We start from the raw sequence: 27,579 nt of genomic DNA on the forward strand, positions 1-27,579 counted from the left end.
ACAACCAAGAGACTCGTAAAAAAGCAAGTTCTCTCCTATACTGTATATTACATAAAGAAATGTTAGACAACAATATCACATATTATACTGTACCAGAACATACAAGTACCACATCATTACCATGAGAGCAGTTGTATTTGTGTGAAGAGGTTATTGGACAGAGAGTAATCTCAGATTCATCTCCTCTACACTGAAGCTCCTCGGACCACACCTGACCCTTCCCTTTAGCAAAAGCAGCGGCTCCCAGAACCTCCACAGGAGAACCACAGCCCAGCTCTCGACACACAACCTCTGCATCCTGCTGGTCAAAGTCAGCATCACACACTGTGAACCAAGACGCTCCATGAAAAACCTCCACTCCCCCAGAGCAAACATGAGGACCATCAGCAAGTCTGGATGTCCTGTGATCTGTGTGTAATGCAAAAATGTTTAATCTCTCTCTCTCACAATCAGATTAAATAAAGACTTGTATAATAGACAAATGCTAAACAAAACAGAAGGCTAGTAATGAGATGAAAAAATACTAGAGTTGTCAAATTAACATGTTCACTTCATTAATGAATAAAAAAAATGAACACAAATAACAAAAATACTGCTCATTAATTACCCTACTTTGTGCCCTCTGATCTCCGACGCTAGATCCCAGTTCACAGATCAAACCACATAATCTATCCAATTCATCCATGTTAATAATACAGATTAATTTAGCTAGGAAAACAGTTGGCATCGCCAAATAGCCATAGTGGCTAATCCGCCATTTTGAAAATCATAACAAAAGATTTATAGAAAAACAATAAAAAAAAAATAAAAAAAAAAAAAAACATTTTTTTTTATTCTGACTTTTTTTGTTGGTCAAAATATAATTAAATATCTAAATTCTGTCCATATTTGCATATTATTCTTAATCATTTTAAGCAGGGCTGGTATATTTTATTATTACACAGCAAAGCATTTAAACTGTTATTGTATATGTTTATACGAATAAAGGAGCATCAATTTATAACATTTTTTTAAAGATATGTACAGTATTTACAGCATCTTTACTGACTAATTTTTTTTAAGTGAAACAGCAGAGTAGTCTGGCAATCTCAGTGTGTGATAATGTACACATCAGGAAGTTGTTCAGTTGAGCTGTACACATTTATATCAAAACGATAACACATCGACTAAAATTAATATATTGTGACATAAGTTTTGTCATATCGTCCAGCACTAAATTGTTAAGCTGGAAATGGCACTATGTTTCTAATTACAGTGTGTTGACTGGTTTTGTTTTGGCACATAAAGTGTTTGAGAAGTTGTCTGGAAGTGGAAAGGACTAATGCATTTTGTTTCATTCAGGTTATAATTTTGAAAACAAATGTTGTGCTCTAGCAAATCAGTACTGCAGACCCTTTTTTATTAAATTAAATTTTATCAAACAAAATGAAACTGACTAGACAATATCTTGGGTTAATATTTTCAGCAATTAAATAAAAGTCAAAGCAAATGTTAAAAAAAACATCACTGCTTCTCACATTAGCTGTAACTGTCAGAATTTACTATGTAATAGAATATTTAATACGGAATAGGTATACAAAACAGTGACATTCCATCATATGATCTCTGATTTGATTTTGTCTATGATGTGTCGAAACATTCTCAGGAAGTTCACAAATGTAATACATGTAATACGTACGTATTACAGTTTTTGTCTAATTAAAACATACCTGAACAGGTAAGCTCAATATCCATATTATGATTACAGCTGTGTTCACCCCACCCTAATGATCCACAGTGTTTCAGTGTAGACTCTGATCCAGTACACTTCACGTGACTCATCCAGATCGGTGCAGATCCTGGAACAGCTGCATCAGTCCTAAACGGCTCTCCACAGCCCAACTCTTTACACATGACAAAACCCGCTATGAAATTTGCACCAGCACCACAAATTGTTCCCCACTGTCCTCTGTGAAAAACCTCTGCTCTTCCAGCACAGCGACTGCCACCATCCGCCAACCTCACACTGTCTGTGTAAGAGAAAATAAGAACAAGAAAAATTTACCGAATTATGAACTAGTAAGAGTAAAAATGGGAAACATTTTTTTGAAAAACACTTACCTGCACACACCAGTCCCACATCATTATCATGGGAGCAGTTGTGTTTGAGTGAAGATGATTTTGGCAGAAGTGAATCTGAGATTCAGTTCCTCTACACCGAAGCTTCTCTGACCACACCTGACCCTCCACTCTACCAAAAGCAGCTGCTCCCAGAACCTCCACAAGAGAACCACAGCCCAGCTCTCGACACACAACCTCTGCATCCTGCTGGTTAAAGTCAGCATCACACACTGTGACCCAGCTCTCTCCATGAAGAACCTCCACTCTCCCAGAACAGTGAGAACCACCAACCACCCGGACTCCTAAAAATTGTGAACATAAAGCTGAATTTAAACATATGTGAGTCACTGCTTCAACATGAAAATGTCTTTCCATGTCATTGAATCTCTGACATGAACACAGCAAGAATGGTCAAAATAGATATGGCATTTAACCTTCAGTGGAAAAGTTGACTAAATGAACGCTATCTGTTTCCTTACAAACAGTACTACTACGCTTAAATGGACCCTAAGCCTCTAAAATGGGTCCTTTCCCACCACTTACAAGACTTTGTTTTACATGTATGATATATTATGAACAGTTTCCTGTTCCTAGTTAACAGAAGGGAACATAAAATAATTTACTGATACAATTTACCTGAACAGATGACTCCAGCATCTTTAGAATGATCACAGTTATGTTTACCCCATCCTGCTGATTCACAGTTCCTCAGTGTAGACTCAGAGCCGCTGCAGTGCACATTATCCATCCAGATTGGTCCTGATCCTGATCCAAAGTAAGACTCATGATATGTATCTACAGCTTCTCCACAGCCCAGCTCTCTACACACCACTGCAGCATCTCTCATATCCCAGTTATTACCACACACTGATCCCCACTGTCCTCTATAAAGAACCTCCACTCTCCCAGCACAGCGACTGTCACCATCTACCAACCTTACACTGCCTGTACAACAGTGAGTAAGACAGACCAAGACATTGAGAAAGAATGGAAAAAAACATGTATTTTCACCACTATAAATGATGTAAAGTAGAATTGTGGCTGAAAACTGAAATAATAGCAAGACATTTGCATTTTTGACAGAATTACAAAAAGTTTACATAAACATTGAGCTAATCTTAATGACATTAATCACAAACATGCAGCTCTTACCAGAACACACCAGTCCCACATCATTATCATGGGAGCAGTTGTGTTTGAGTGAAGATGATTTTGGACAGAAGTGAATCTGCGATTCGTTTCCTCTACACTGAAGCTCCTCTGACCACACCGGACCCTCCCCTCTACCAAACGCAGCTGCTCCCAGAACCTTCACAGGAGAACCACAGCCCAGCTCTCGACACACAACCTCTGCATCCTGCTGGTTAAAGTCAGCATCACACACTGTGGCCCAGCTCTCTCCATGAAGAACCTCCACTCTCCCAGAGCAGTGAGAACCTAAAACCAGCCTGGCTCCTAAAATATCACAAGAGCATAAACAATGAGATAACAACAGGGTTTAATAAATGAAAGTCAGACAGCACAGACACACAATGTAACTATTCAATACAGTGCACATATTATATGAACATAGTGTAGCTTGCCTGAACAGATGACTCCAGAATTGTGGGTTTCATTGCAGTCATGTTTACCCCATACTGGTGATCTACAGTTCTTCAGTCTAGACTCTGATCCACTACAGTTCACATCGTCCATCCAGATTGGTCCTGATCCTGATCCAAAATGAGATTTGCCCAGTGCATCTACAGCTTCTCCACAGCCCAGCTCTCTACACACCACTGCAGCATCACTCATATCCCAGTCATCACCACACACTGTTCCCCACTGCCCTCTATGAAGAACCTCCACTCTCCCAGCACAGCGACTGCCACCATCCACCAACCTCACACTGCCTGTACAACAGACAAGGAATAAAGAAAGAAAGAAGCGAATAAAAAAAGAAATAATAATAGGTCTATGCTTCTTCAGCGTCGCAAGGTTATTTAACATAATTCTTAACAGATTTCGCTAATTCAAACAGCCCGAAAATGTTTTAAATAGCTCAATTTTAACGCTCTAATTACTAAAAAATGGCTCGGGTTCAGAATGACAGTTTATGGGTCAGGTCGGGTCTGGCTCGGGCAGAAAGTGCATGGATTTGGGCCGGGTCGGGCTGGATTTTTGGGCCCGATCTAAGCTCTAACGTTACCGCTCCACACACTGCAGGCTTTTTGCAGCGGGGGAGCCATACACTTTTACAAAAACACAGTTAACTCTGGACTGGAAATATTCCGCTGTTTTAATCTTTCCAGACCTTGTCTCACCCCTAGGCTATTTTAATTAAGTTTTTCCAATAGCAAACTATTTAAAGTTGGCTTATTTAACGTTATATAATATTTACATTCTTCATGCTGATGCTAAGCTAATGGTGGGAATACACATTCATTGAACTCTAGACGAGAAATATGTGCAGTTTTAATCTTGCAAGGTTTTTTTTTAATCGCTAGGCTTTTTTATTGAATTTTTCCAACAACAAACTATTTAAAATTGGCTTATTTACATAATATTTACATGTAAGTTACTTAACGTTACTTCTAATGCTAATATAATGCGAGGATACACTTTTAACCCCTGACCAGAAATATGTGCAGTATTTTAACAAAACAATTTCAACAACAAGTTGGCTTATTTATATGAAATTTACATATAACGTTAACTTTATTCTTCACACGAACACTGAGCTAATGCTAAGCTAACAGCGCTAAGCTTACACCTGAGGAAAAATATTGTGCTGTTTTAATTTTCTCACACTTCGTCATTAAGCTATTTTATCTAGGTTTTTCCCACAAAAAAACTATTTCAAATTAGCTTATTCATAAGACAAGTTTTAAAAATCTGCTCATTTTCAAATGCAATTCATATTACATTTAAACTATGGCAATGTTTAGCTATCCTTAGACAAACTAACGTTAGCTAACTACCTAGAAAGAGAGGCAAGGCCAGCACGTGCAGGTGGTGTAAGACACTACAAATACATACATGATCATAAAATAAAGGACCTGGTCGAACTTACCTTATATCTTAGTAGCACAACAAGTCCTGAGGTGAGCTGAGCTGAGCCTAAATGAGCTGTGCTTCCGCAGCAACTAAAAATGTGCTGCTTGGCGCGTTGTGGAGTTTGGGTTGTGATTATTGACTGTATAAAAGTATGGACTGGACGGTCCCAATTTACTCTCATTAAGGCGTTTTAAAGCCAAAATATGGCCGAAATGGAAGCTGCCATCTTGCCTGCGCTTGCAGAGGCAGTAGAGGCTAGAGGTGTTCGGATCGATCCAAATATCGATAATATCGATACCAACGCTGGTATTGGTATTGAGCAATACTCGTGTAAAAATATCGATATTCAAGCTTTTTTTCTCTGCCGCACGCACTGACTGCTTCGCACGAGATTCACCACAGTCTACTCTCTGGTCTCTTGTTGTTGCACATGCGTCACATGGCTCAGCAAAGCCAGCCAAACCGCCATGCAGGTAGGCTCAGCCTGGCCCCGCCCACTCAGCGCTCTCCTCGAGTCGACACGCCTCTACCTCAGGAGATTTGTGTTGAGTGATATTTTTTTACACTCTGTTTATTTAAGAAAAACTTGCATTTGAATTGCACTGAAAGGAAGACAATTCCTTATTTTTTATTGTTTTTCCAAATGACAATTCTATTAAAAAAAGAAACAAAGAACTAGAAAAGATGTCTAGTGAGGGGAGAATTTTTATTTTATTTTTTTATTTTATATTTAAACTTTGTTTTGTTACTGTTCCATTGTTTCTAAACAAAAAATGTTGATTGTGATACTAAAGTATTTTGTTATCACTTACAATGTTTGGTGAAATTATATCCTAGGTTTTTGGATCATTTGGATCTATAAAGCTTAAATATTAAAAAGTATTGGTATCAGTATCGATATCGGCAATACTGGCCCTGCGTTTACTTGGTATCGGATCGATACCAAAATTCCCGGTATCGCCCACCTCTAGTAGTAGTAGCAGTAGTATTCTGAATTTTCTGGGCTTACACCATTTCCTGTTTTTTGTGCGTAGAGTTTTATAAATGCGGCACTACACCAAGTGTTTATGCAGTACACAGAGTTTTAAAAATGTACTCTGTACACAGAGTTTTATAATGAGGCCCCTGGACCTGACCACTAAAAAAAAAATCCTGTATGGTGAACCTGGCATTAGAAACACTCAATGGTTTGGCACTTAGGGGGGCGGGTTCCAGCAGGAATGTGAAACTCTATTCCAGCTGCTTGACCGAGTACAGAACAATGAATCATCATAAAACCTAAAGTCCACACTAAAAGTCAACACCACTGAGCCAAATATTGAAGTTTCACACAAGACAACAGAACAGTGTTAAAATACCAACCAGTGCTCTTCTCTAGGCAGGGGCCTCATAGCAGCATATAGCCCTGGTCCTACATCCTATTGTTTGTGCTTATCTTCAATATTCTTCATTCTAGTGTTCGTTCTGTAGCTGCAATTCAGTCCTTTTATTACATGCATCACCGAGTATACGGTGCAGTGTCATATTCCAGTGTCAGTTGAAAAATGGACATCTCATAACATTCCCAGTATTCCCGAGATTTTCACCAGCAGTAGAACGCTTCACTCCAGTATCAGCTCCACTGATCCAGGACTGCCAGGAAGGGAAGGTCAGTGTTGCCCAGATAGTAGATCCCCCTCTGCTGGAAGACGTCACTAATAGCCCAGGTCAGAGTGCCTGTGGGGTCGTGCAGGCTGTCCAGCAGCTGTCCGTCGGGCCCCAGCTCCAGAACCAGGCCATAGGAGGGCAGCAGAGCATCATACCAGCCCAGAGGAATTACCTAACAGTTTTTAATAGATACAAAAATTATAGATTTCACATCAAGTTAAATTAAAAATGAACACTATGGAGAAATATACTTTTTTAAAGGATTTTGTGCAACAAATCGGGTATTACACAAGCTTAGTTAAGAAAAAGCTACAGGCCTTATTCACCAAATGCTCATAAAACCTCCCTACACAGTTTTCAGCAAGATTCTGACATTTTCCAGTGTTTCTTATTTGGGATTTGTTCAATTTACAAGGACAGTGGAATCCATTAGAATAAGAGCAGAGCTGTGCCTAATTCTGTGCCTAAAAACACATTACAAATCTGAGATAGACAATTTGTTCAGATTTACCTTAAGTTCCTCAAATATTCTTACATTTAAGAAAATTCCTAGAAAGATATTGGTAAAAAAGGCCCAGTCCAAATCTTGGCAGACACCTGGTTCTAAAACTAAAAAGGAATACACAGCTCTGGAAAAAATTGAGAGACCACTTCAGTTTCTAAATCAGTTTCTCTGATTTTGCTATTTATAGGTTTATATTTGAGTAAAATGAACATTGTTGTTTTATTCTATAAACTATGGACAACATTTCTTCCAAATTCATTTAGAGCATTTATTTGCAGAAAATGAGAAATGGCTGAAATAACATAAAAAATGCAAAGCTTTCAGACCTCAAATAGTGCAAAGAAAACAAATTCATTTTTATCATTATTTGGTGGAATAACTCTGGTTTTTAATCACAATTGTCATGCATCTTGGCATGTTCTCCTCCACCAGTCTTACACACTGCTTTTGGATAAATTCAAGCGGTTCAGCTTGATTTGATGGCTTGTGATCATCAATTTTCCTCTTGATTATATTCCAGAGGTTTTCAACTGGGTAAAATCAAAGAAACTCATTTTTAAGTGGTCTCATTTGTTCTAGAAAGGTAAGTATAATAATGTAAAAAGGTACTGTTTGGAGCTCCATCACTCCATAGGACAACTGTTCCATATCACAGTTTGATACTGGGAGCTTTGTACCCCTGTAACTGATATTTGGTACTGGGTATAATGACCTTAGGCTCAACTTTGTCTCCTATGGAGCATTCTATTAGAAAGATGTTACTACAGAGATCATAAGAAACAGTTAGTGCACACTGAGTATCTCTACATAAGATGACATAGCTGACCTTGACCACAAAGCGCTTGAGAGCTGGATAGGGTGCGAGCAGGTCCAGGAAAGGTGGGAGGAGTCGACCACGGAAACGGACAGTGTTAATGCCCACTAGAAATGTGCCATGGTCACTGATGCGGATGTTGTCCGGATAGCCAACCATATTGTTCATGGCAGTCTCCTTTGTTCCAGCTTTATGTCCTTTTAGCCAGAACCTAGTTGAAAAAAAAAACATTTAATTTAATAATAAATGTAATTAAACCACAACTGATTTCTTGAAGCAATTTTCTAAAAATAAATATAAAAAGTAAACAATAAAACCAGTGAAAAACCTACTTTGTTTTAAAATCTGCTTGATGCTCCATCAAAGGAGTGAAAAGTATTCACATTCATTACTCAGGAACTCAATTATTGATACTAGGTTTTAAAATACTTCTATAGAAGTTAAAGTATCAACTCAAGCTTTTCACTCTTTAAGTAAAAGTGCAAAAGTACTGCTTTCAAAACTACTTAAAGTATAAAAGTAAAAGTAATGTAAGGGGAAAAATTACTTTAAGTACAAAAGCTTAGGCCACACCACAGGAGCCTATTGTGCACTACCAACTCTTACCATCTGGGTTTGGTAAAGATTTTAAGTTTGGTCAGGTGGTCAGGACAATGCTCAAGAAACCTGTATAACGCTCTGTAGCTTGAGCAATATTAATGTAAAATCCTGTAATATTACTCTACCATCTCAGACCACAGGCTTCATTCACTTTGAGTTATTTTTCTGTATCTCTCAGCTTGTCCAGAAATGCATGATTTAGAAATGGCCCAACTTATGAATTACACTTTCTGACCAATTCTCATCCAGAACAATGCTGCTTTAAGCATATAATATATGTGGCGCATACATTACAGCTCTTATTTACAGCTCTGACTCGTTACCTGCTGATATGGCCGATGCTGGTCTCAGCCAGCAGCAGAAAGTCTTCATCAGCTGAGAAGGCAAAGCCGTTAGGCATGTAGAGAGAGTCCAGCAGGGTCCGAACGCTCCCAGACTCAGGATCATAAGACAGCAGGCGACCCAGACGGTTAGTCTCCAGGACCTAGTGGAGATACTGGGCATCAATAAAAAATTGTGCTCTTTGTGTTTGTTTTTCCATAATTTAAATATCTAAAATTGCATTAAATAAAAAAAAAACAAATATTTATATCCCAATAAAAAACTAAAAAAATGGAACAAAAAAAAAAGAAATAGGAAAATTAAATTTGGGAGAAATAAAATAACGTTTTATTTTTTCTTGCCAAGTGAATCAAATGGCTGAAATGTGTTTTATTAACCACTGTGTGGTGCTGTACTACTTTGTACACCACTTTGTATTCAAAGCAGCATTTAAAATTTAGTCTACAGCATAGCACTAATGTCAAAAAATGCTTTTTCTTTTATGTTTGCCATAAAATACTGGATTTGAGATTACAATCTACACTCATAGCAGAAAGGGTTCTAGACAGCACTAAACAGTGTGAAATTGCTATAGCAGTCTAAAAACATTGTGGTTAAATCAATCCAGAAACACTACACTATTCTCATAATGCAAGGTACAATTTTTGGTTGTCAAATTCGTCATTTTTTCTCACCATACTGGGGTAGTTTCTAAATTAACCAAAAAGATTTGATTACAGACTGTAGAAAATTAAAATGTGAGGTCGCATTAGTGAGTATTGATTCTGGTGGTAATGATCTGGCAAACTAATGACAGAGAGGTGCATATAATGTCAAAGAATGAAACTGGAAATTTGAAAGGCATCTTAAGGAAGACCCATTTTTAGGACTGTTTGCACTAAGTGGAACAAAACATTACAATTATATCTAATGAACCACATAAAGAGAGGTGTCAGTGTTGTCAGTGTTTATCAGGGATGGGTGATTTGGCTCAAAAAAAAAATCACAATATTTCAGTTTTTTTTCTTTTTTTACCTACTTTTAAATTTTTTTTCTTGACCTGCTCTCTCTACCCTTTTTACTCTTTCTTACTTACCTCATAACGAACGTGCCGCCGACCCCATCTACTGCTGGAGTCCGTAAAGAACACAGTTCCATTTTTAGAGATCTCCAGCCCATTCAGAAAGCCAAAAGGGATTCCATCAGCACCTTGTCAAATAATAAAAAAAGAATACATTGTCAAATTTCATTATCATTAAAAAACAGAAAAGGTTGGCAAATTTAAACAGTTTAAAGTTTAGACCCTTTGCAATACTTGAACATGCCCAAATTTTACACAGGCTACTCTGATAATTTTTATGTTTTATATATTTTAACATAATGACAAAATTTGTAAATAATAAATCTAAAAAAAAAAAATCAAAATGGGCTCTGAGTGCTGCCACTATGATCAGGAGATCGCCGATTTGAATCCTGTTCATGTAGCTTGCCATCAGCTGCCGGAGCCCTGAGAGAGCACAGTTGGTCTTGTTCTCTCTGGGTGGGTACAGTAGATGGCACTCTCTCCCCACCCACAACGTGTGATGTCGATCAGCACAAGGCATCTGTGAGCTGACGTATCAGAACAAAGCCTCTGCGTTTTCCTCTAAACGCGATGTGATGCTACTCGGCAATGCTCCATCAGCAGCAGTTGGAAAAGAGGTGGTGGATCACTTCACATGTATCGGAGGAGGCATGTGCTAATCTTCACCCTCCTGGTGTGTTGGGGCATCACTAGTGATAGGGGGAGTCCTAATGAGTGGGTTGGGTAAATGGCCGTGTAAATTGGGGAGAAAATGGGAAAAAATTATAAATAAAATTATATATAAAACAAATCTCAAAATGTGACCTTGTAATATCAGACCAATAGTAAATTACAAAGATATGTTCCCAAATATTTTAAGTCACATTTTGGGAACGTTTATTATATTTATGCATTACTCATTTTGTTCATAATATTTCCTATAGTCTCTAAAGTGCAGGGTGGTAGAATTGTGCCTCAATCATAGTCAAATATAATCATACAATGGTTCAGTTCTGTGAAATAAAAGCTCAGTTCAGTAAAGATGGTGGTTATACGTAGTTTATAGTCGTATAGTCATCATCACTCTTGTGACTTCCACACACTATGTTTTTATATTCTTAAACCAACTAACTGTAACATTATGATTAGCTAAAATTATAGTGTTAATCTGGGTCTGTGTTTTTTACTACATTTTCTTCAAGGCTTGGCTGACTTTGTGTGACTTAGAGGAAGCATCTGGTAACATTGTGTGATTTGGTCGCCCTGACTGCTGTGTGGAAAAAAATGTATACAAATCTAATAAGAAAATGAAAGAAAAACAAAAAATAAAGCAAACCTTCTTTGCTGGAATGAAGCAGCGTCTTCTGTCCTGTCCAGGGATCCACCTTAAACAGGCCGAAGTACGAGTCGGCCACTATAAGCTGTCCGTGACGGTCCAGCCGCAGCCCATGAGGTCGACCACACACAGGCTCGTAGTCTGTACTGGTGCCTGCAGGAGTCAGCATGCAACAGAGAGGAGTAACTATTTTATATACAGCTACACACACTTAACAAGCTGGTGAAAAAAATATTCAACCAAAAAGGTGTAGGTCTGAGTGTGTGTGTGTGTGTGTGTGTGTGTGGTCACTTCTTCAAAGTGCATGTAAAAAGTTATCCTGGAAAAATAAACTTAAAGGCTGATAAATCTGAATAGTTCAAAATCAGAGACAACACCACCCTTTAATGAACTACCAAAATTAATTGTAAATAAAAGATGCTGTAAACAATATTTTATTTATATATTTTTATTAAAACATTATGTAAAGATTATCATATAACATGTAAGACTCTATTTTAGACATAACACTATTCATCTGCATAAAAAGAGAAGAATTAATGCAAACAAGTGAAATAAATAGTTTGAAATAGATAGAAAAATAAAAATGGGATCCCTAACAACCATACACGACCCTATAAACTACACTTTCACTAATAATTAAGGCAAAGATACAGACACAGCAGAACTCACATTTCGAGCTCTGCATTTGGTGGACAAGCACCCTGTTCTCTACAGAGAGCTGAGAAGTGATACTACAGTTGTTATAGGTATCGAAATCAATTTTTTTCTTTTTTTTTTTAATAATTTTATTTCAATTTTTTTTCCCATTTTCTCCCTAATTTACATGGCCAATTACCCAACCCACTCATTAGGACTCCCCCTATCACTAGTAATGCCCCAACCCACCAGGAGGGTGAAGACTAACACATTCTTCCACCGATACATGTGAATCCAGCCACCGCTCCTTTTCAAGCTGCTGCTGATGCAGCATTGCTGAGCAGCCTCACAGCGCACTCGGAGGAAAGCGCAGCGACCCGGTTCCAATACAACAGCTCACAGACGCCCTGTGTTGTGGACATCACCCTAGGAGTGATGTGGGGAGAGAGCACCATCTACCCACCCGGAGGGAGCAGGGCCAATTGTGCTCCCTCTGAGCGCCGGCAGCTTGATGGCAAAGCTGCATGAGTGGGGATTCGAACCAAAAAGTCAAAATTGTGGTATTGTGACAACCCTACACCTGACAGGGTTGCTCCCTTTCGTCTTCTTATTAGCAGGTAATATATTCGTATCAAATGTTTCAGTTTACAGTAGAAATAGACTAAACTCACTGCTGATTGGTTTGTTGTGAGTTTTAAGTTTGCATGTCTTCGGTTCTTTTCTATTCACAGAGAATCAAAAATAATTAAAACTGAGATCAGTTTAAAAATGCAGGAGTATTACTTTAAGCTGTAGTAAAGACATCCCCACTGGAGTCTCTATTCCGCCGCCAAGCCTCTCAAATAACAACTGAATCTTTGTGAATCACATGGCCATGTCTAATGTACTTTGGCAGGGGCACACAGAGGCTTTCGCGATTTAATACACGACACTCCTTTACCCTGGATCCAGCACACACCCTGACGACAAAACAAGCAGCGCTGCACACAAAAGAGCAGCTAAACCCAGTCCTAGCTCCAGCTCCAGCTCAGATCCTCTGTCTCTTAATGTAAAGACTCTATTAAGATTACAGCGAGTGAGGGTTGTGTGGTAGAGGGATTGTTCTGCCGGAGAACTTGATTTCTCACCACATTCTGGAAGATTCTGGCCCATCTGAGTGATGAACGTCAGGGTTTCATTATTGATCCTCCAAAGCTTCCCATCCACTGTGCCCGTGTACACGTTCCCTGAAGAAAGAGATAAGTAGGCCAAATAGAGAAGTATAATGTATCACATGTTTATGCTTTTCAGTTTTCATTGACAACAATGTAATTAAAACAAATATTTTGCTATTTATAGGTATTTGTTAAGAGTAAAATGAACATTGTTGTTTTATTCTAAAAACCACGGACAACTTTTCTCCCAAATTCCAAAAAAAAAAAAAAAAATGTCATTTAGATCATTTATTTGCAGAAAATAAGAAATGACTGATTTAACAAAAAAGATGCAGAGCTACTTTCAGACCTCAAATAATGCAAAGAAAACAATTTCATATTCATAAAGTTTTAAGAGTTCAGAAATCAATATTTGGTTAAATAAACCTGTTTTTTAATCCCAGTTGTTATGCATCTTGGCATGTTTTCCTCCACCAGTCTTACACACTGATTTTGAATAACTTTATGCCTGCACTCCTGGTGCAAAAATTCAAGCAGTTCAGTTTGGTTTGATGGCTTGTGATCATCCATCTTCCTCTTGATTATATCCAGAGGTTTTCAATTTGGTAAAATCAAAGTAAAATTAAATTAAATTAAATTCAGTGTGATGAAAGTTATATTAACTCTTTTTATCTGACTGTTCAGATTGTTTCATAGGATTTAGAAGATGCTTTTGTATTTAATAAATGACTGAAGCTGAGCACCACAAGCTGAGCATCTCTGTCTGTGTGTGTGTATGTCTTTCTCTGTCTCTCTGTATCTCTTACACACACACACATTAATTACCATTCTGATCTGCAGTAAAAGACTCCGGGCCTTTGAGCTGTCCAGCAAACAGTCTTCGTCCTCTCTGTAACCTCGTGTTGACCGCCAGAGGACCTTCCAGAGCCGGCGGTGGCCCCTCAAATCTAAAGAGAAAACATACAGAGCACGACAAAGGAATTCACCACACCAAGCACACTAAACTGGGGTCAGTAATTCAGATCTGTTTGGACATACAGAGTGTATATGTGTACATATGTATATGTTGCGTTGTGTAAGACTGGTGGAGGAGAATATACCAAGATGCATGAAAACAGGATAAATAAAATTATGATGTGATGTAAATTTGAAATATTTGAAATATTGATTTCTGAACTCTTAAAACTTGATGAGTATTAACTTGTTTTCTTTTTGTCTGAAGTCTGAAAGCTTTTTTTTTTCCTTTTTTTGTTATTTTAGCAATTTCTCATTTTCTGCAAATAAATGCTCTAAATGATAATATTTTATTTAGAATTTGGAATAAATGTTGTCCGAATTTATAAAATAAAACAACAATGTTCATTTTGCTTGAACATATACCTATAAATAGCAAAATCAGAAAAATATCAGTTTAAAGGCACTGTAACAAAATGCTCTGTCTAATTGTATGTAATATTAAGAAATGTACTAAAAAAATAAAATAATAAAATAAATAAAATCCGGATGAATCAACTTTTAAATGAATTTTAAAATATCATATTTCACATTACTTACATAAATGGTTCAGGGTCTATTGGTGAGGGGATAAAATAGACCCCCACTGCAACAGCCAGTACCAGGACCCACACACACTGCTGTACAGTCCTGAGCAAAAACACACCGAAATTAGTGGCATTAAAACGTGATTTACACCACAAACCTGTAAAATATCAATTAAATATCACTGTAACTATTAACTAGTCGACAAAGTGAACCACTGGAGGTGATTAAATTACTGTCCCACGCTGTCTGTCTGCCTGCCTGTCTGTCTGCCTGCCTGTCTGTCACTCCTAACACTAATACTGTACTTCTGCTGCAGCTCCATAAATATATAATAATAACACGCATTAATTCAGCTCCTAATTCAGAGTTTACGGAGCTCCGGTACTCACATGGCGGGAGCCGCGGAGATCAGAGCCGAGCTGCGGAGCTGCAGAGCGGTGGAAACTCCAGACGCTTCCCGTCGCCTCAACCACAGAGCGGATCTACACCAGCGGGGGCGCTGTGGAGTAAATACACACGCTTCCACCAAACTCACCCCACTTCAGATTTTAATTCTGTTTTATGTTATAAAACATTTTATTTCACTAAAATTACATTTATTTTTGTATACTGTTTATATTCGAATTATACGTATAAATATACATCTTTATTTTTTTTCCTTTTCATATTAATATCTAAGCATTTAAAGCCGAATTTACATTGTTATTTTTTATTTATTTATTTTTTTTATGTTTATCGTAAATTTGAATTTAAGAATTAACGATAGAAAAGCATTTTAAAATCTCAATTTCACTAAAGAAAATTTTTCTTCTGTAAAGTTACAAAGGTTTTTTGTTGTTTCTTTTTTGTGGCAGCAAATATAAATATGCTGTATAATTAACGATTTTTTTCATTAATTGCATATTTTTTTATTATAATCTTTATTAGTTGTATATATTTTATATGAATATACTGTTATTCTACAGTTCTATAGTACTATACTGATCACTCCTTATTTTTAAAGTTTGCTAATAAAACTTAAACTTATAAGTGTCTTGCGGTCAGAGGCGGTGCAGGTCCCAAATCACTGGCTGGTTTGGGACCTGCACCGTCTCTGACCGCAAGACCCTCCAGCGTATTGTGAGGACAGCTGAGAGGATCTCGGCGTCTCTCTCCCCTCCATCACGGACATTTTCACCACGCGCAGCATCCGCAAAGCAACCAGCATTGTGAATGACCGCACCCATCCTTCACACAAACTGTTCTCCCTCCTGCCTTCGGGAAGAAGGTACCGCAGCATCCGGTCCAGCACGACCAGATTCTGCAACAGCTTCTACCCCCAAGCCATCAGACTCCTCAACTTCAGAGACTGAACTGATGGTTTTTCTGTACATGCACACACACTCTTACCCCACTTACCCCAGAAAATGGAAAGCACTAAAAACCCTACTACCTCACTGGACTCTATTGCACACTGTGTAATAGAGGTAATTACTACACCACTGGTCTTTTTTGCATACTTTTTGCACACTGTCTTGTTATTTATTATTCTTTGTCTGTATTGTGTTGTATTGTCTGTCTGCACTTTTGTACTGTTGCACTATTGTTCTGTCTACACTGTGTTTATGTGCACCATGGTCCCTGGAGGAACGTTGTTTCGTTTCACTGTGTACTCTGTATATAGCTGAAATGACAATAAAAAACACTTTGACTTTGACTTTGTATTTTTTTTATCCTATGAAAGTAAACAAGCTATTACAGCACCTGACCAGAAGGTGTCCCCACATGACCACACAGTTTTAAAATTTTAGTGGAGAGGTTATTTATGTCTTGCAAAATTGAAAACTGAAAGCCATCAAGCTTTTCAGCTGGTAGACATTTTAGTTTAATTGCAAAAGCCCTAATTGTGGGCTCATTCATTTATTGGACTGCCGTGCTCATAATAAAGTATACAGTATGTATACAGCACTGAGGTGTGCCATATTGTATTGCACTCAATATATTGTGGCACAGTAATTGTGTAACAGTTATAAAGGGAGACCTTTTTAATGAATTGATTGTTTGCAGTTCATATGCATGCACTCGATATTCTGTTCTTTTTTCAATCTTGGTAAGTTATTGTTTACAAAATGGACAAAAGATTACAGTTTTTTTTTGTTTCTGTTGAATGTTATATCCTGCAACAGTACTATCCTGAAATTGATAAAATATTATTATTTTTTTTTTTCATATCACCAAGAATATGGTTACTGCAAAAATACCCTAAAATTTTGTAATATTATTATTATTATTTCAGGGCCATGTTGCCCACTCCTCAAGTATATCACAATCAGAAACAGACCACACACCAGAACACGTGAGAGACGGTGAAAAATGACAAACACATTTGACAAAATTGAGAAACAATTTCAACTTTATTCAATGAAACCAAATCTTTCACCAGAAAGGCCTCGAATGGTAACAATTTAATGCTGAAACAGTTCCTGACAACAATTAACCTGCATAAGACAACATAACACAGACACAAAGAGCACAGTGTCTATGAGACTTGCTGCATGAGGGGACAGTGTACTTTTCTGTTCTTTATAATAATAAAAAAACTGTCCACTTCACAGTACTGACCCTTCTGAGCAATCCAGCAAAACATCATCTCTGCAAAGCTCCCAGCACACCCAGGGTCATGGACAGACGAGTGCAGGCCACAGGCCAGATTTAATCAGATGTAAGATTTTAGACTGAATGAAATCCTGAAATGACAAATGTGAAACGATAAATAGTCCAGATTTCTGGATTTAGAGCCCTGACGACGCATAAAGTTAATCAGTAATTGGCAAGTAGACGCCAGTATCCCAGTTAACCCTTATGGTCCATCACATGGGCATGTTATCTGTCATGTTCTAGCACAGTCTGTATGAGGGGGAAACCCTGTAAACACAGAATGAAGCTCTGCTGAGATCTGCTTACTGTTTAAAAAGAATATTCTTTTTTTTTGGCAACTTAAGAGTATGTAGGTTAATGATAAAGATAAAGATCAGTCGTGTGCTGCTAAAACACAAAATCATATAAATCATTTTAACAGCACTGGCCAGTGACGTCCTTCACAGCCAAGAGGAATATGCATGGATTAATATAATGCATGCATTTACGTAAGAAATCACGTTAAGTAAAGAACTTCCTTTAGTAGTAGTACTCACACAAACATAGCCATAGCCTTTAAAGGAGACTTGAATAACAGGCTAATAAAACGTGATGCAGTTGGAACATTCACAGTCTTGCTTTTAAAACAAATGGGCTATGGAAGCTTTTTTTGCTCTTAAAAAAAAAATCAAGTTTAGGATAAAATCCTCTTAAATCCTCAGAACATGCCTAAGATTTATTTTACTAAATAAAATATATATTTACTGTTATAGAATAAAGAAAGATAATATTTAAGAGACAAAAATAAAGAAAAAAAGATATTCCCTGAATTACAATGTGTAAAGTGCCCAAAATGCTTTTCAACTCTTATCTAAATTCTCATGTCTAAAACTACTGCCCTGTGTGACCCCTCAGTCATAAGCTAATAATACTGGAGTAACAGAGCGTTTAAAGGGACTGTCATATATATAAATGGCTTATCGATAAAACAACCAATTCTAAATCATACTCAACCCAGTGTTCACAAGTAAATGTTGCCCTAGTGAAGTTTCTAGATTTCTAACAGGTTATAGACATCGTTTAACCCAAGTGAGGTGTATAAGCTGATTGCACCAGGCAAACTTCTACTTCCTAAACTTACTAAATTTCAAATTAAATTATAAACTTTTTAATTAAATCTTTGGTTATAAAAGACACAAAAAAGACCAAAAATGAGCTTCAGGACTCAAAAGTAACAAAGTAACGATGTAAAGGCGCTATTACAGCAGATAACAACAGGTGTCTCCCCGTCACACACAAATCTGCTTCAATCGCCAAAAAACAACATTATGCAGTACCCATCAGAAAACCATCATGCAGTACTAGCAAAAACATGAAATGATAAAATATGCATACATATAAACCAAAATAAAATAAAACACAATCAACCACTGATACACAAGTATCATTAAACAAACGTATTTAACATGGTGTAAATGTTAACCTTAACACGACAGCACAGGACGATAGCTCAGCGACAGTGCATCCGCTTACAAGACACTGCTAAATTCTGCATAGACAAACTACACCATGTTTAACAGCATTAGAAACAAGGTGTTGTGTTTGGAGCTCCACATATGCGAGATACGGGTATATATATATATATATATATCATAAGATCTGTCTGTTCAGATTAAGAAAGAAAGGTATTGGTGAACATTCTGGATGTCTGTGCTCACATCATTTCAAAGCGGTCACTTCTTCAAAGCAGGATTTCTCAGATCAGATGGTTAACTCAACCCTTTACGCTCCTAGACTGTTATCACACCCTGGAGATCACTAATCAGATTACTCGTGAATGCAAAGAAATGCAGAACAAAATGTCTGAGATGCTCTTAAGTTTTAACAATGAGAAAAAGCCAGAAAAAGCAAGTGGTGTTGAGAAGTTTAAGAGGTTGAAGTAGAAGTAGTAGTTGTCCAGCATTCATTAATTCATTAAGCTGTATCTACAGATTTGTCAAGTTCAGGTCTTGGGGGAGATTAGTACTGTCTGGACCCAGATTTGATATAGTTGTCAATCTGTGAATCTTTTAAATTAGCTTAAAAAGTAACAGAAATACTGTAACTAATAACTAAAGGTGGGTAATAGGCCTGTCACGATAATTTATGTCCGCGATTTATCGTACAATATATGGACATGACTATATTGATTTTTTCTAACCTCAATGTTGTCTATTTTTTTTTTTTGTAAGCAAAACCGAGTAAAATCTAATGTGATTGATCTGGTATGTTCACTGTTTAAAATCAGTGCTTTTATTGGACATATGTTTTACTCATTAGACATTTATTCCAGAAAATTCTCAACAATGTACGTGTCATTGCTGTTTAAAAATGTAGTATGCTATTACATTATCATTCTAATGTGGAATGAAATGGCCATAAAGTGACAAGAATATCAATTATCGCAATTATTTCTGGGATTATATATTGTCCAAACTAAAGTAGCTATACTAACAGGCCAAGTATTTGAAGAGCAGTTTTTAAGAATCAGCATGTATCATAAAAAAGAAATGCCAAACAATTTATTTTTATGATATCACCAACCCCTACTACTAATACATTTTTAATAAAAGCTAATGGGCTGATTTATTTTTAAGCACATTTTTTGTTTTTAGTGGTAGACAACCATAAGCTTAAAATTAACAAACATACAAATTAATACAACTTTTGGCCCCAAATATCTCTCTAACTGAGAAATACTGCTTTGTGAAGTCCCTCAAATGTGGTATATATAATGTATAATACCAGATACAGTTTAGACAGCCAGCACACATGTACAGTACTGAACAGACAGCTCTGAACAGACAGCTCTGAACAGACAGCTGCTTATGAAATGTAAGCCAAACTGCCCAAACTTTCATCCCCACTTCCTCAGCCTATACCTTTCCACAGTCATAGATCCTCCACCAAACAACTTAAAGTCCATTTTCTCTTTCTCTCTGTAGTGTCTTTTATTCTTTAGAGCTCCACTAATTAAGTCCCTCCCTGAAGCCAGTGGCCAACAACAGTGCTGGCTTTGTTTCAAATGCTTATCTCTGCTAAAGGCTCCGATCACAAGAGGATATTTAACTTAACGACCCGCAGTGGAAGCAGTCTGTCATTAGTTTTAAACGGACGCCTGCAGCTAACAAAGACGAGTGCAGGCCTGGAGATAGCAGTGGTCAGCTCCAACACAGCTTGTGTGTGAGACATTTCCTCTAAATGGGTTTCAGACTTCCTCAATACCAACATGTCAACTTCCTGCAATCATTTCTGCTCCAGTGACAATGTTCCCCATGTTCCCTACTTTATTGTTCTCTCTCTCTTTCGCTTTCTCTGTTCTGAAAGCTTCTCAAAAAAGCTCCAGAGTTAAAGTCTGATCAACATACTTCTGATCCTTCTCTCTTAAAGCAAAAGCTATTGCCAAGCTTTGCATTTAATAGTCGCCTCAGGCATGTTCTCATGCTTCTGACTGGGCTTTCACCTACACATTACATTCATATCCATATCCCGTCTTCCTTCTCTATCACTTTTCTACATGTCGCAATTTCCGTTAAGAGCTTTACTGGTACTTAAAATGGAAAATATTCAGTTTAGTCCTCTGTATGTTCCTCTGAATTGGGCATAACTTGGAGCTTCAGTTCTGTAGCTCTTAGTTCCAGCTCTAGAACCAGATCTACAACTTCTCTACGCCTAAACAGACATTAGACCACTCACTTAACCACGTCCAACTTGGTCTCAGACCAACAGCTAAAGCTCTTTTCCCTCCAACAAGATCTGGGCCAGCCTTGCCGACTGCACATCAAAGGCCAGCTCTTGTTTTTCTCTTTGGTACATTGCATCTCCATTCATCCGGCCATCAATTTGGGCTGTCGCTATGCCTTTAACAAAATAAAATAAGACTCTTAATCTCTCAAATAAAGATTCATAAAAATAAAAAACTAAAAGAACAAAAGAAGCTTCACCCACATAAATTAAAAACAATGAACAAAAATATGTACAAACCATAGTTTCCACCAATTAAATAAAATTAAACAAAAAAAAAAACAGATAAGATTCTCAAGCTTGCATCATTCACAAGTTCAAGAGGTAACTAGACTGAAAAAATAAAATATATACTACAATAAACCACAGATCAATCTGTGAAAACAAACATATCTGTGAGAAAAAAAAAGCGCAAAAGCGCAGAGTTGGGATCTTGGCACTAAGGGTGCATCCTGGAAAAGCGTGTAAGTGAGAGTCCTGTGTGCTCTCTGGAGGTCTTTTTGAGAGAGTTTTTGAGAGAGATCTGCTGCCTCTTTCTGGAGTCCGCTGTTGAATGCGTGTGTGTGTGTGTGTGTGTGCGTCTCTAGAGGGAGGAGTATTCCTGCAGTCCTCTAAAGCAAAACGAGTTTTCTCTCTCTCTGTTAGAGGATGGTGTTAATCAGGGCTGCTGACTGCTCGAATCGCCGCCTCCAGCTTCTCTCTGTAGATGTTGTAGCGGGTGGTTATCACATGGACCTGATCCTGCTCCTCTTTATCCAGGATGCGCAGGAAGTTGTGCAGCTCGGGGATGGAGAATGCGTCCCACTAGAAAGAGAGGAGAGATGGAAGGGGGAGTTGATTATAAGGGGGGTGTATTATATTCTTATATAGCAATCTGTAAGAAAAAGGGCTTGTGTGGTGGTGTAAAATCAATAAGCTTGATATAGTATTGCATATTTTTCCCATTGTGCATGTGATCAGGAACAGAACTGTCCATCATTAAAATAGTCGTTCATTGATCATAATCCAGGTAAAATCTTTATTTTAATTTGGGATTCAATGTATCATGATGTATTGCAATACTGTAAGCAAGGCGATATATTTTTTTTATTTAAAAGTCATAGTATAATAAGACACCATTATATTTATAAAATCTAAACTACAACACAAAATGAACCTCTGTCTGCCACCAATCTTGCATCTGAACCTGAAGTCATTTGAAATCGATGCAATGTTTTAAGAATACAAACATAATATCTTAATACCTTGATATATATGTTTTTATTTATATTTTCTTATACCCATATTTGTCTATGTGCTTTGCCAATTTAGAGCGAGAGTGAAGAGGAAAAGCTGGCAAAACAAAACAATTCTAGGACGTTAGTTTTTTGCAGTAAAGTTTTCAGTATTCATAAGGACAAATGTAGGGGAGTGACGGTAGTAGGGGCGGGGCCAGAGGGGCAAAGCAAGTCTGACTGACCCCTGAAGTGCCTCTGTCCTGTTGCTCATCTGTCCTTTGCCCAGGAGTGATTTTCAGAATATAGGTGCAATTGCATGTCCAAACACTAGTAGCGCTAATGAGACAAATAGGAATGTCCAGAATGATTAAAGCTTGTTTTGATTGGACAGTGTTTGTGAAAAAGATAAACGTTTTAAAAATGAATAAAATGCTGGATTTTCTCACATGCTGTGTGTTTCAGAGGTTAATTTTGTGTCAAACATTTTACACAAACATATAAAATCTGCAATCAAAATTGATTATTGATTATTATACAGATCATAGACATATAGAAGCAAAACAGTTAAGCAGAATCTATGATTCCAGAAGCAAAATTGATTAAAGCAAAAACTGGCAAAATCCAAACACACAATTTTCAATTAACTGCAAAAAAAAATATATATATATATATATTTTATATATTTTTGGTTCTGTTTTAAATTTGCAACATATACCTTTCCTTTTGATTCTAAAAATGTTTACTGCTGATTACATTTTTTTGTGTAAAACTTTTGGCTAAAAATTAAATCCATATATTTTACTGTGTAAGTTTTTAAACATGGTGTGACTGGTAAAATAATACTCTTTATGAATACTGTGCCCCTTTGATGCTCCCATCACCACTGTGCTGGTTGCATATTCCTTTGTTTACTGAAACTTTCATGGTAAGTATGAACACTTTTACTACTATTTAAGGGCTGCATGTGTGAATGGCACAAGCCACAATTTTACTGTCTGAAGCATCGTGATAACGACTGCTAAAAGGGCTTCACAAGTAATACATCTGTATGAGAAATGGTCACATAACCAGGTCATTACTATATACAATTCCACAGCTTGAAACATTTTTTAATGACTCACCATGACTTCCCCAGTCTGCTGCTCTCTCAGTACGAAGCTGAGCGTGTCAGTGCTGGGCCCGGCCAGCAGACGCAGGAGCAGAGGGTGCTCTCCTTCTGCCAGCTTACAGATACACACTGCAGGAGACACACACAAACACAAACACTCATTAGGCACAATCAACTCTGATGAAATGAAAGGACACTTTCACACAGATACACAGAGAGGCAACTCTGGGGGTACATGACTCAATAAGAAAACAAGGCAGTTATGAAATCCTGACAGAAAAGCGTGTTGAAACAGTGAGTGTGAGAGAGAGATAAAAACAGTAAATCATCATGGGAATATGGATGTACGAAAATGACTCCAATACATTGCACAAGCTCAAAGTAACACTTCAGTGGTAGAATTCTGTGGCACTGAGAACTTTAAGAGTGCACAGGTAGTTTACTAGAAAGGACTTCGCCCTCCTGGTGTTGGGGCATTACTAGTGATAGGGGAGTCCTAATGAGTGGGTTGGGCAATTGGCCGTGTAAATTGGGGAGAAAATTGGAAAAATTTGAAATAAAATTATAAAAAAAAAAAAAAAAAGGACTGTTACAAAACACAGGTAGTTCAGGTAGTTTTCCGGGCACCATCTTGGAATTAAGTCACGATAGGCTGACTGATGAGCATGAATGAATAGGTTAGATAAAAAAAACAGATTGCAAAATGAATTCTTTTTAAATTAATGAATACTATAGAGATATAATCAGCAGAATTTCCACATAATTAATTTTGCCCTGTCCTACCTACTTTTAAAATAATTTGCTGCTTTTGGTGGAAACCACAATCAGTGATAAAGTGATAAAAATATATATATATATATCCGTCTGGGTTCATCCTATTTTAGGGTAAAGTGGGTGGCAGACAGGGAGGGGCTATAGCTATGCATACACCTACATTTTTTTTTTATTTCCTCTAAGTTGCTTATACATTATTTTTAAGGGTGAAATAATACAGACATTCTGGGCAGATGCTGATATTTACCTTTTTTGTGTGAATATCTGTATGGATTACTATTACAGAGAATATTTATTTACTACATACACTAAATACATTGAAGCAATAATACACAAGAGGGAGTGCAGCCTTGTGCCTTAGCATGAACCCTGAGTGTAATATTGCAATGATACCACAGTTCCATTATCGCTGTTTATTGAAAGAGTGAAGTTAGTTTTTAGTTAAAGAGGATGAGAAAATATATCAAATAGTTCAATCCATTGCTGCTCTGTTTGTAGCTGTGCTGTTTGGCTTGTAAGCGCTGCATTGTTGGTAGGTTACCTGAATGTGGCGGAGTAATACAAGGAGAGCTTCGGTTACAGTGCATTACCGACTGATACTGGCACGCATAGAACGCCTCTCAGCCAATCACATTGCAGGGTTGGAACTAACTGTGGTATAATTGTTTTTTACTGTTTTTTTTTTTTTTTTCACCTTATAACAATATTCCGATAGCATCATGCATCTCTGATTATTTTTGATAGAGGGAAGGTATCTAATTTTATTTATGAGCCAAACAAATCAGTGTAGCATTTAATTTTACATAGAAAAATAGAAAATCAATTACATTTCTGACCTCGGATTTGAAAAGACTGAAAATGTGGTGTATTTCTACAAGCCTAACATAGTAGTTAAAAAAACAGCTGATGGTTCACAAGAGAAAAAAGGAATAGCTCAGTGTTTTTCAACCTAGTCTTTATCTGTAGCATCTGTATAGTTTATGCTCAATTACAGCAGAAGTTTCAGTTCATTTCTCTGAACAGAAAACCTGTTCTCTTAGAAAACTCTCACAACCCAAGCCAGTTGTGTTACCAGCATAATGGAGCCAGTTTGGTGTTCAACAGCACAACAAGTTGCTGTTGCGTCTCCAGCAGCACGTCTCGGGTGTGTTATGAATGATGTGGACTGAAACGAGCGCTCCTCTGGTCTCTGTAATGAGCTCTGCAGCAGCATTTTATCAGCATTTAATAGTTATCACTCCACACGAAGCTGATCATCAGGTCTAGACGGGTCATTTAATTAGAAGATCTCAAAGCCTCACTATACCATGTTTAACAACAGTAAACGCGTTCACGTGGATGAGGGGGGGATTCAGGCATGTGATTTCCCCACATACTATATAACACACATTCTGTGTGCTTGGATCGGAACACAGTGGGGATTTTGCCCAGCAGTGAGACGTATGGAGGCAGGTCTGTCTCGTTCCTGTCTCTGTGGGAGAGAAACGTCTGAGATATCCAGACAGCAGCGTCAGCACATTCTCCCCTTTCTGGCAACACCTCGTTAGCTCAGGCTCCCCTTTACTCATTTCAATTTACTTTGAGAGCATAATCCCTTTCCCATGTGGGACAGCACAAGATAAATGGTTCATCTGCTGAGACTGAGATATACAGACCCTTTTTACATCCAGTTGTATCCAACCAGACAGCACAAGATCAGAATACCAAGTGACTACTTTAAGTGTGCTGAGGGATCCGAGTACTTAGAAAAGCATTATGTAGCATTTTTACCATAAAACAATGGCTTCAAACTCATTGATAGAATAGCATTTCTGAGTTCCAAGTGGTCCAGCAGACTAAGGCGCTGCCACTATGATCGGGAGATTGCTGGTTTAAATCCCGTTTACGTAGCTTGCCATCAGCTGCCGGAGCCCTGAGAGGGCACAGTTGTCCTTGTTCTTTCTAGGTGGGTAAGTGCCGCTCTCTCCCCTCATCACTCCAAAGGGTGATGTCACTCATAACAAGGCGTCTGTGAGCTGATGTATTGAAATGAGTCGTTGCGTTTCCTCAAAGAGCGCTGTGATGCTACTCGGCCATGCTACATCAGCAGCAGTTCGAAAAGAGGCGATGGCTGACTTCACATGTATCAGAGGAGGCATGAGCTAGTCTTCACCCTCCTGGTGTTGGGGCTTTACTTGTAATAGGGGGAGTCCTAATAAGTGGGTTGGGTATTTGGCTTTGTAAATTGTGGAGAAAACTGGGGGATACAAATCTGGGAAAAAAATTAAAAAAAGAATAGCATTTCTATTGTTGCATGACAACACTTTTAGAGACGTCTGAGCTTGTCCAAAACTGTGTGTCCATCAATAGTGGCAATAATGCTGCTTGTAATGTGCTTGGGAGCAAATGTTTGTATTAGAGTGAATTGTGAGCTGGCTTAGTGGGTGAGAGGATAGATGCATGGATGAATATGTAACAAACCAGGGATTTAGTGTGATTCACGTCTATTAACCAAGTTGATTTCTATTCCAACCAAAAAACAATCAATAGGGGGTTGCAGAAAGAGGGAACAATAAGTGCTGATGTTAAAACATATGATGACTACAATAATGAAGTCTAACTGTCTTACAGTTAAAAATTTAAGCAACATTATGTAGAAATATTTTTTACTATTTTTTTACTATTTGTGCCGGTCATTGCCACTTGGGAGCTTCTAAAGTGTACCTTAGCATGCTTCTCTTTTTTAGCTACCACTTCTGTATCACTCAATTTATCATCAAATGCCTGTGTATTAGGGGTGGGTGATATAGACCTAAAATAATATTAGGATATTTCATGGTATTTTCGCAATAACGATACTTTTGACAATAAGACAAAACACTGAATTGAAAAAAAATGTAAAGAATACACTACTGCAACTACATAAATAAAATTTTACTACTGCATATGATATGATATTGCACACCCTAACTGAGTTATTAAAATATACAAGAATTTCATCAGATTTGTTACAGAAGTCAATGATCCAGAATTTCATGATATTAATAATGCTCTCCAAATATCTGCTTATATCCAGGATTAAAGTAAAATGAATGACACTGGACAGTTTTAATCTGTATACATGAAATGAGAACAGTGTGATTTTTTTTCTTTTGCTAAAAACAGCAAAAAAGTAGTACCCTGATGTGATAATTAGGGGTGGGTGATATGGCACGATATTTCAGGGTATAATATCATTCTCGATATTTAAAAATTTTGCCGATATTATTGAGTACGATACGATATGGCACACCCCTACTGTGTTTAGCTTTCTATAACGCTATATAGTTCAAAGCATCATTTGTA

The 27,579-nt window shown here is 37.5% G+C and overlaps 3 protein-coding genes across 3 annotated transcripts in view; all 3 read right to left on the reverse strand.

Moving 5' to 3' along the window:
* Positions 1–2,321, reverse strand: part of LOC125793887 (scavenger receptor cysteine-rich type 1 protein M130-like) — a 33,043-nt gene extending 30,722 nt beyond the window's left edge. Inside the window, exon 1 of the mRNA XM_049473425.1 lies at positions 2,257–2,321. The gene's annotated coding sequence lies outside the window, so the exon portion shown is untranslated. The remainder of the gene's footprint in view (positions 1–2,256) is intronic.
* Positions 1,312–15,235, reverse strand: zgc:194209 (strictosidine synthase family protein). Its single transcript, XM_049473427.1, has 12 exons — positions 15,147–15,235; positions 14,770–14,859; positions 14,041–14,162; positions 13,189–13,287; positions 11,423–11,575; positions 10,120–10,232; positions 9,026–9,186; positions 8,115–8,313; positions 5,153–6,955; positions 3,253–3,992; positions 2,101–2,402; positions 1,312–2,009 (listed from the first exon to the last, which is right to left on the reverse strand). Coding segments are annotated over exons 1-9 (1,146 nt in total). The 5' UTR covers positions 15,149–15,235; the 3' UTR covers positions 1,312–2,009; positions 2,101–2,402; positions 3,253–3,992; positions 5,153–6,748.
* A 1,896-nt stretch (positions 15,236–17,131) lies between these two features.
* The window catches only part of rassf3 (Ras association domain family member 3), a 39,038-nt gene continuing 28,590 nt past the window's right edge, over positions 17,132–27,579 (reverse strand). The window contains exons 4-5 of the mRNA XM_022671297.2: positions 23,495–23,610; positions 17,132–21,960 (exon numbers count right to left, since the gene is read on the reverse strand). Coding sequence (XP_022527018.2) covers positions 21,811–21,960; positions 23,495–23,610 — 266 coding nt within the window. The 3' untranslated portion in view covers positions 17,132–21,810. The remainder of the gene's footprint in view (positions 21,961–23,494; positions 23,611–27,579) is intronic.

This window comes from Astyanax mexicanus, chromosome 2 (genome assembly GCF_023375975.1).
Source record: "Astyanax mexicanus isolate ESR-SI-001 chromosome 2, AstMex3_surface, whole genome shotgun sequence".
NCBI lineage: Eukaryota > Metazoa > Chordata > Actinopteri > Characiformes > Acestrorhamphidae > Astyanax > Astyanax mexicanus.